General features: G+C 35.7%; 1 protein-coding gene across 5 annotated transcripts in view; it reads left to right on the forward strand.

The window, feature by feature from the left end:
* Nucleotides 1-3,505, forward strand: part of LOC105345498 (semaphorin-1A) — a 37,466-nt gene extending 33,961 nt beyond the window's left edge. For all 5 annotated transcript variants that reach the window (XM_066089253.1, XM_066089254.1, XM_066089256.1 and 2 more), the window contains one exon: nucleotides 1,025-3,505. In XM_066089253.1, the coding sequence (XP_065945325.1) occupies nucleotides 1,025-1,410 (386 nt within the window). In that variant the 3' untranslated portion in view covers nucleotides 1,411-3,505. The remainder of the gene's footprint in view (nucleotides 1-1,024) is intronic.
* The last annotated feature ends 6,156 nt before the right edge of the window (nucleotides 3,506-9,661 follow it).

A 9,661-nucleotide genomic window follows, 5' to 3' on the forward strand; every position in this document is an offset into this window, starting at 1 on the left:
TGTTGTTGCTGCATGTTGTCTTGTCCGCTAACATAGTATTGTCTGTATCTAATATCTTGAACATTCCTATTAACCGTTTGGTGATGGCAAGACCCAAATAATACTAACATTTCTGTTGAACAAAAAACATGTATTGCTTGCGTATGCTAGTCTGATAGGAACCCTCCGCAAGCCACTATTAATTGTCTCTCCGAAGACAGGTTCTGCATATATTTATTGTATGATTTCTGGACAATGTGCACCATATCTGTCATTATCAAAGTGTCATATAAACAAACTTGATGAGCTCTAGAATAGTTGAGTCAGGCTAAAATAACACACAGTAATCTTCCATTCTGGTTTTTTTCTCTCCTCTTTGTACACTGCCTCTGGCAAATCTCTTCATCTGCAAATCATTGCAGCGATAATAGCTCAGATCTCGGCAGGGAAATGGCTGGAGTTCTTCTATCACCTAAAACTCATTTCTTTAGCAAATATGCATAACCAGATTTGTTGTAAAGAATTAACAAACATGGTTCAATGCAATCTTTAGAGAAGGGGAAAGAAGGGGGAAAATTTACAATACAATCAATAGATAAGCATATAAAAGGCCAAATCTAAGAATAAGTTCAACGTACAGTAGACAATGTGTTTTGTGCAATGTATTTTGTATGTGGCTGGGTATAGAGGGTTAACGAAAATGTGATTATCATCGTGAGTCATTAATTCCATGTGCGTCTTAATTGTCATTGGCCGCCTCCAATCACACGTCTGTTCCATGTCATTTCATATTTCATTGATTCAAACCAAACGCTCAGCATGAATACAATAAATTCATTTTAATGTTAATTTATTCATTTTTATCTTAATTTATTGTCATTTTATAACTTGGCTGTCTCCAGTTCATAAATTACAAGAGAGAAATAATAAATCTGGGAATATTTATGATTCTAAGCTCATTTATTTTGTCCATGCAGTTTTATTTGTTTTGGGGATTGTTAATTAAATGCTATATTTAATTTTCTGCCTTTTTTTTTCTTTCTAGAATTAAAACCATCTTCACAGGAAGTCAGGAGTTCGCCGGAGTCATCGTTATCTGTTGCAGAGACTGCAATCGCCATCGTAGTGTCCATAGTTTTGTCGTCGATATTGTCCTTTTTAGCCGGATACTGGGTCCGATCTTGTCGAAGTGAACCACAAGAGAACCAGCTAACGAATGAAGAAATTTATGGTTCCTTGCAAAAGAACCACAATAAACTCAAAGACAATGAGCCACGCTATGTGAATCATGCTCAACTCGAGCGAAACAATTCTCAGAAGCAACTCAATCTTATAGTGACAAATATCCAAAAGGGCTCCAATTTACCCAATGGTGGCGCGTTGCAGAAGCCAGTTTTGAACATTCCTGTACCCGATAAAACCTATGTGTAGTTACCAGAGAGGTCATTAGGAAAATATTTTATTTTAAATATTGTTGCACACATAGTGCTGTGATATCGTGATGACCAAAACACTCCGCCAACCCAATGGCAGAACTTCCTGTCGTGACCAAAGTGAGGCTTGGCCCCATTTCCTGGTTGTCACAAAGAATGAAGGACTAGAAGCCACTCGCTGGCTGACAGAGACATTCCATGAACTGTAGGACGTACCCCCCTACTTAATTTATACTGCCAAAAACTAAACTATGTTATTATAACATTTTTGTGATAGTGCTAAAATGTATACAGATGTTGTATATATTTGTAAATGTGTGTATATATAGAGAGACACTGAAACGGAAACATTTCAGTATAAATTAGTTACTGTTTGGTAATGATCGAGTTGCCAAAAATGTTAGAAAAGAAAAAAATTTCACTGGTGCTTGTTATTCACTGTAAAGGGCAAAAACTACTTAGAACAAAGAAAGAAAGGAAGAGTGTTCACTTGATATTTCTGAGCAAAGCCACTTGCTAAGACTCTAAGGCATACAAATTTTGCCCAGGGCAAGGTCCAAACTCGGGGCTGGATTCTGAGAATTAGGACTAGAGGAGGAATTAAGTGACAATTTTTGGGGTTGATTTTTTGAAGTGACCTGGTGTGCTGTAAATATTGCATTGTCGTTTAGAAAACAAAAAAGAATGTTGACAACGAATCAAAAACAATGATGAACAGATGTTTGGTTTTTTTTTCTGTGTTCAAACTAACAGACAAACGGTTAGACGATGTACTTAATGCTCACTATACGACACCAGCTGCTGAAGGGTTGAACTTGTGTAAATATTGTTAATCATGATGATCTCATTTTTTCCCCTTTCTTAAGGCCAGTGTATTCTTGTGGTGACCTAGGGGTGGGGGAGGGGTAGGGGGTGTGAAAAGTGAAAATTAAAATTGCTCGATATTTGTACTTAACTCAAGCATTATGATTTAAAAGAAAGCAAAAAAGACATGGTTTGGGTAGTAATGAATTGAACTCTTTGAATATGTGCTGGTAGTAATTCATGTGTAAGGTCAACCACTCGAACAAAACACTGCCCCATCTATTAATAATCTTTTTGTTAGTTAAACAAATCAGTATTCATATAATGATATAGATTTATACATGTACATGTTGCATATGTTGCATTTATTCTATTTTCCCACCTGAATGTGTATTACCATCTCAGATTTATTATTTGCAAAGCTGTGAAATTATGCTGTCAATATCTTCATCTTGTCATTTGAAAATTATATTCTGATGGCTGTTATTATATTATAATTGATATTTAGATTTCTTTATTTTAGATTCATCTTTATATAAAGCTGGATAGATTTTTAAACATAATTTATTTGTATTGAGTATGAATTTTTACTTTCGATTATTGAAAGATTTATTTTAAATGGAACTATTTCTTTTTACCTCAAATATTTTTTTTATCATTTAGAAATTGTTTAAATTCGGAACAACTTTTCTAACCAAAGTTATACCAAAACAATATTTATGATTGAAATTCGTAAATTAGATCATAATGAATAGGACAAAAGACAATAGAAAAACCAAAGCTATTAAATTTTCATTCTCTGAATTTGAGGAAGGTGAATTCAATTAATTACTTCTGGTCAGTTGGAGAAAGTTTGTACCCACTGTAGTTTTAATAGCATAATATCAAGCTCCTTATATTAGAGTTTCTCTATTTTTGGAATATTTTATGTAGTATTTACTGGTTATATTTTTAGTTTTTTTTCGAGGTACAATCTTTTTCAACTGATCACAAGATTTTTTTTATCAATTTATATACCAGCATCTTCATGCTTGTATTCAGTAATCAAAACTATAATATTAATTAATATATAAAGTATAAATATGTGGACATATACATGTATAAGTTTGTTTATACACACTTCCTGAATAAATGTTTTTTATCACCATTTGTTTGAAAAAAATGAATATGAAATTTATGCTCATAATGACACACGTGTATATAAATACATTTTATAAAACATTTGGTAAAAATTACATATTGAAAAAAAATATATATAATAAAACATGAATAAAAAACTAATTACTGTTGTTCATTTTTTTGAACCTCTTTTTCCACTAAGTTTGATTACTTGGAACAGATGGGCATGACTGCTCTTTTGCAATTTAGATGTCTGGCAAGCAAATTCACCAAAGTTGGAGCCATGGTCTGCCGGTAACCTAGATTTATAGGAGTGTATTAAGGACCATTTCAAATCTCTTCTCTGTCACCAATCATTATATAATATCACAATATTTGCAAAGTAAACTCGGTAGCTTTCATGTGGTAGTTGTGAATTAAGCATTAGAATAGTTCAAAGTGAAGGAGTTGCATAAATCACGGGGACTAGGGTGCCATATCGTAGTAATCTGATACCATCCATAGGAGCTAGCTCCCATTTAATACTTGTCTATACACCTGCAAGAAACCAACGCCATCTTGGGTAATCCAAGTCCTAGGTGGTCAATTTCTGGTGCGAGACAGGAAATGGTAATATATGAGGTTAGCTGCATTTAAAACTGTCTTCTGCGACCTGAACGTTTTGGGGTTTTTTTTATTTTTTTTATCAGTAAATGACATGCGTGCTGGGTTTTATTTTATTTACGATAGACAAACTTATGGCACTGAGTGTTGAATACATTTACATACATATCCATCAGCAAAATGCTATGTATAAACACATTTATTCATTATGGCGGGCTCGTTCTTATTCTGTGGCTTGTGGTTTCTGTCGTCTGCTGACTGACTTTTATGACGAAACAGGTGGGCTATGAACGCAATAGATGGCGCCAAACTGGAAAGTTGTCACATATTGGGACAACGCTGACGGAATTTTAAGAGTGCAACAATCAGCAACCTCCTAGCATACGGATTTGGGGAGGATTCGTAGCTGTTAGAAAACTAAGAAAATATCCATGCATTAAAATCTGCAAAGCATGCAATCGAAACCATAAGTTGACGATATCCGCCCATGTTTTGTTGTAGGTCTGACTCCAGAAGATGGACAATGGTTATTGCAACTGATTTCACAAACCAAAACACAGGCACGTATCCAGATTGCTTGAAGAGCAATTTACTATACTTTTTTCCCTAACAGTTGCTATAAAATCTATTTTATGAAGTACATAAGTTAGCATTTATTTTTTGTTTACGTATGTCCATTATTTTCCAACACCACTATCACGAATGTTGCTAAGGAGGTATGGACATATCCGTAATTAATGCGTATGGTAACGTACGTGCATGGACTTTCTTTCGAAACATATATAAAACATATTATATATTCGTAAATATATATTTTTTTCTTTTGCAGTTTTTATGCCAGAAACGTAGCGCAAAGATCCAGCTACTGCGATCTGCAAGTTAATTAAGTTAATGAGGTCCGCATGGGCTTTTACAATTTTTACCTTTCTAATGATTTTAAAAATGCATTTTAAGCTTTATAGGGAGGCTAGATAGTCAACAAATTACCATCAGATTTGCCTCCAAAACTTTAGAAATGTGTTCAGCCATTAAATTATCTTGTTAAAGGAAAATTTATAATATCGAATATTTGAACATTTCCTATATAACATTTGAAAAGGGTGTCCTTTCATCCACATCAGTATATCAGAACGTCTATACAACCTTAAACAATATTTGCATTTTCCCCGCAATTTATCAGAATCGTTCTGCCGTTTGCAAAAATTAAAATGATCGAGGAATTGTCTTCAGACACACAGTTACTAGTGAATACCGGTAGATTAGATGCATGCATTACGTGATCAGTCCACCAAATACACAATGAAACGAATAAAAAAGGGGGTATTAAAGTACATCTTCCTACAATGTGAACGTTTTTAGTCGGCAAACTGTCAAGGATTCATACGCTAAGGCAAGCAAGTAATTCAATTACAAGACCGTGCTTTTATAGACCGATTCCAAAGACTTTTTGACACGCGGACTTTTAAAACATCCGCTATACAATACGCTATACACATTTCACTTTATTGTGTGTTATCTACGTCCACAATATACATTTCTTTTTAATTTCATTTTTATTTTACAACCCCGAAAGGACACTGACAATCCGGGGGGTTAATATTTCACATCGCCTTCAAATCAGGCACGAAGTTGTCCATTTTATTTCGGTGGGATTTCCCCCCACGTGAGGAAGATCAAGAGATCGCTTTGAGGAGTTCGCACTATAGGTCGGGGCGAGATCTTAGCATTTTAAAAGGAAACGACATCTGAAATAGAAAACCCCCCAACATGTACACACGCAGAAGGTGTTGCCTTCATGACTTATCTAACTCGGGTGCATTCACCTTTTGACCGTGACCATTTTGACGTCATTGTGTTTTGTTGTTGTTTTTCTGCTCATATAGATTGGTATCTTGGTTTTAGTCACCGAGGGCGCGATTGTACCTCATTGTTCCCAGTCCCTTTATTTGTGCAACAGAGGAAGTGCATCCAACTAATACTATACGAGTAAATACCCGGTAAAGTAAAAATAGCCATGCACCTGAGAAATATAATGTCTTGAGGAAGGAAACGGATATCGAGGGCTAAGGAATTGGGTCCGGAACTTGACAACTTGGTCACCCTTATGTTCTAAGATTTTTTGTGATTAATTTTCAAAAACGTTATTACCCAACATTATTTATAGTTCTCTCTCTCTCTCTCTCTCTCTCTCTCTCTCTCTCTCTCCAATTTTATATATTTACATTGAATGTACAAATCTACTGGGTACGATAGTCTCTTAGTGTTTTCAGAATACGCCCATTATGTGTCGCCTTGAAACATGTTAGCAAATGAGTAGTATCAATCAATTTCTCATGAAAATTAAACAGACCATTTTACTGACCAACTGTGCTGACCGCCGAGTTCTGATCTATGTGCGTGGCGAAGCCGTTCTTCCGTACTTTTACAACTGACCCACCTTATTGTCGACCTTTAGTCAACTTGGGATGCACCGCAAAAAAAAGACAGTAATACGTAGGTGACCAATATATAAGTGCGTTTTATTAGCAAATCAATAAATCGATTACTGTAACAATAATCGACAAAAACAGGTGCAAAACAATAGACCTACGTATTTTATGACCGTTCTGGTCGTGCGTCCAATGCCCCATTAACATCGGTCTGGGATGGGTTGATAGCAGTCCGGTTCCTGCAAACCAAACGCACTTCAACCGAAGAAAAAAATAGGAAGAATAAAAAACGAAAAGCGTGCATGTTGAGCAGTTGCTGGTGAATACGACCTGTACTGCATGTACATGGTTTGGTTATAATATACAAGAAGTGTAGTTACCGCAAAACCAAGACCATTTGGTTCAAGAGTCCAAACTGCATGCACTCCGTCAACTCCAATATTTACACAGATCTAGGTGTTTTTAATAACATGGATTAAGAAACCGGTTGATAACGGCATGCAATCGGACAAGTTCGTTTTGGGTTTTTATACAGTGTGGTTTTTATTTTCATATGGCACGAACTATCTGTTACCTAACGTAGGTGCTCTTTGTCATCCTCATTGTTAAGAACATCAGATTTTCGGAAATTTTCTTTTATACGGCAGTCAGAATTAAATTAAACAGTTTATTGCTTAAGGGGAGGTCTGGTCAGTTTATTTCATGGGGGACTGCAATTCATAGATAGAGAGAGATATTTTCTTTTCATATGTATCATCATTAAATTTTATATCGAATACCACAATTGAGATGATATTTACGTCTCCTTGAATTTAGCCCCAATTTTATGCACCCACTTTGTGAACCAAAGATTTGCACCATAGACTATCACGTACAGAGAAGTTTTCAATGCAGAGATTACCCGTCATCTATCATTAAACTGTCAGTGGCATTGGAGACCCCTGGAAGTGGGATCTGGGTGGGTCCTTCTATACCCACGGCCTACGTATGTCCTTGCCAACCAGGCGCAAATACCAGTGCAGGATGTCGGACGCACCGTAGGTATACATGTAACGAGTACTGGCGAACGCCGTGATATATCGAAGTCGGGTCACGAGAAACCCCGGGTAGATGACAATCATTGGTACATTTCTTGTGTAGATCATAATACTTTAGAAAGATTAAGGACCCTAAAAAATGAAAGGGGTATTCATTTTGCAGTAGATGGATACAGGGTATAGAATGTCTCCCTTATCATTTAGCACACGTAGACGGGGTAGCAAGGTGTCTTGATACGATATCAAACAATAGGAATACCCTATCTGTTGCAACCCTATATGATGGTTTATATACTGAAATCGGTGGCGATTCCCCGACGGTTTCGAATTTTAATTGTGAGAAATTGTTACAAATTGCGACATTTTGGTGGGAAAACTTTCAGAAGAAAAGAAGATAAAAAAAACTTAAGCATTTTATACCTATTTATATGATGACATACAAGTCAACTTGGAGCAAACTGTGCCCTCCTTTTTCGAAAAAAAAAAAGGTGACAGAGGACATAAGCTATAATTTTGTGAGATTTCAAAAAAAAAAATCCCATTTGCTTCTGCGACAATGAGAATGGTTTAGGGTTGGGTGAGACTAGATATAGATTTTTGCTCTAGGGCGATTTCCTCTCAAAATGTCCACAGGAAGCAATCCTAATCTAGTAAAACGTGACGATCTCATTGCTGTGTATAAGTTTGTTTCCACCTTCATCTAAGAAATATCAAAGTATAAAACTCTTCAAACTCAAGTTCATAATATCATCATTGCACGTCCTTTGAAAAAAAACCCCACAACATCCACACACACATATACAGAAGATAACAGCAATTAACTTAGTATGCATTTACAGACCTACATGAAAACGTAAAACACTTTCTTTTAATCAACATTGGTTTTGGTGATTGAAAAAAACCCAACCTTTTCCTTATTCATGTGAAAAAGATTTATAAAATTACACTTTAAATCAGAAGTTTATGAAATATGTTCATAATATTTTTTTTTCAACCCTCTCTTGCGAAAAAAAGGTGGCGAATTGAACTGTTTACTTTGACTTGTACATTGTATATATGGCTATGCAAATATGCATGTAGAATGCTAAATGATTCTGTGCACATTACTGCGTGGTAATACAGGAGAGAGAGAGAGAGAGAGAGAGAGAGAGAGAGAGAAATGACCACAAACGTAAATGACGTTTCGGCGCCTGCACGTCCATGGATATGACGTAAAGTGTATACATGTGTAACTAAAGCGGTATCTTTGTGTTTGTAAGGACTCTTCATAAATGTGAATCAGTACCAAAAGTACATGTACATTCAAATCACATCTCTAAACACATACCCATTCCCTTCCTGTATAGATTATAATTACGGAAAATATTAACATGCAAATTCGATGTTTTTTAAGCAAACATGGTCCACATCCCCTAATCAGATTTAAGGACTACTAAAATAACAACGTTATGTACCTAGAGGATTAACATTTACCCGCGTCTTCTTGTGGATTTCAGAGTTCTGCTTATTCATTTCACGTGACATATCGACGTCTGCTATTTAGATGTTCTTGAAGGATGAAAAATTTGATTGATACACGAACACATTTGTATATTTCATAAATGTTATTGATAATATTTAGTGATAATGATATTAATGATAAAGACACATTAGATTTAATCAAAATAGTAGCGATTCTTTATAGTACGCGTGCGTTCGCCGGGACTGACACCCGTATGTAGGGCCAGACACCAAAAACGCCAGCCTTGTATCGTTTCCTTTACACCTGCTATCTTTAAAAAAAAATCATCTTGATTCTTGTCAATTCATTGAATGATATACATCTCATAAGTCATAAATCAGATTTAAAATCTTGATATTTTGCTTATCTGGGCCACCGGGCCTTTGTACCCGTTATGCAGATAACGGATATTGATCTACTATAAAATGGGATATTTGGAATCGTGTCACACATTAACTTTTATAGTTTTGATACTTTGTGAACATAATTTGTTTTGCTATCAAATCGTATAATAGACCTCCCCTACTCTGGCCCACATTTATTTTGAGAGCTACCAAACACCGCTCTAAACGCATAAAAAATACAGTTCATGCCACGTATATGGAAATAAGCATCCGGTTTTATAACCTGGCGCTCTTCGATTGTGAACTGTTTCTGCATGGTGCATTCTAATATAATGCAGATCGTCATTACATGTTTGCAGATGTCCACTCCACTCCTCAACCATTTCTCAAAAGGAGTGGTGAACTAAACCAG

The sequence above is a fragment of the Magallana gigas genome, chromosome 6 (genome assembly GCF_963853765.1).
Source record: "Magallana gigas chromosome 6, xbMagGiga1.1, whole genome shotgun sequence".
Classification (NCBI taxonomy): Eukaryota; Metazoa; Mollusca; class Bivalvia; order Ostreida; family Ostreidae; genus Magallana; species Magallana gigas.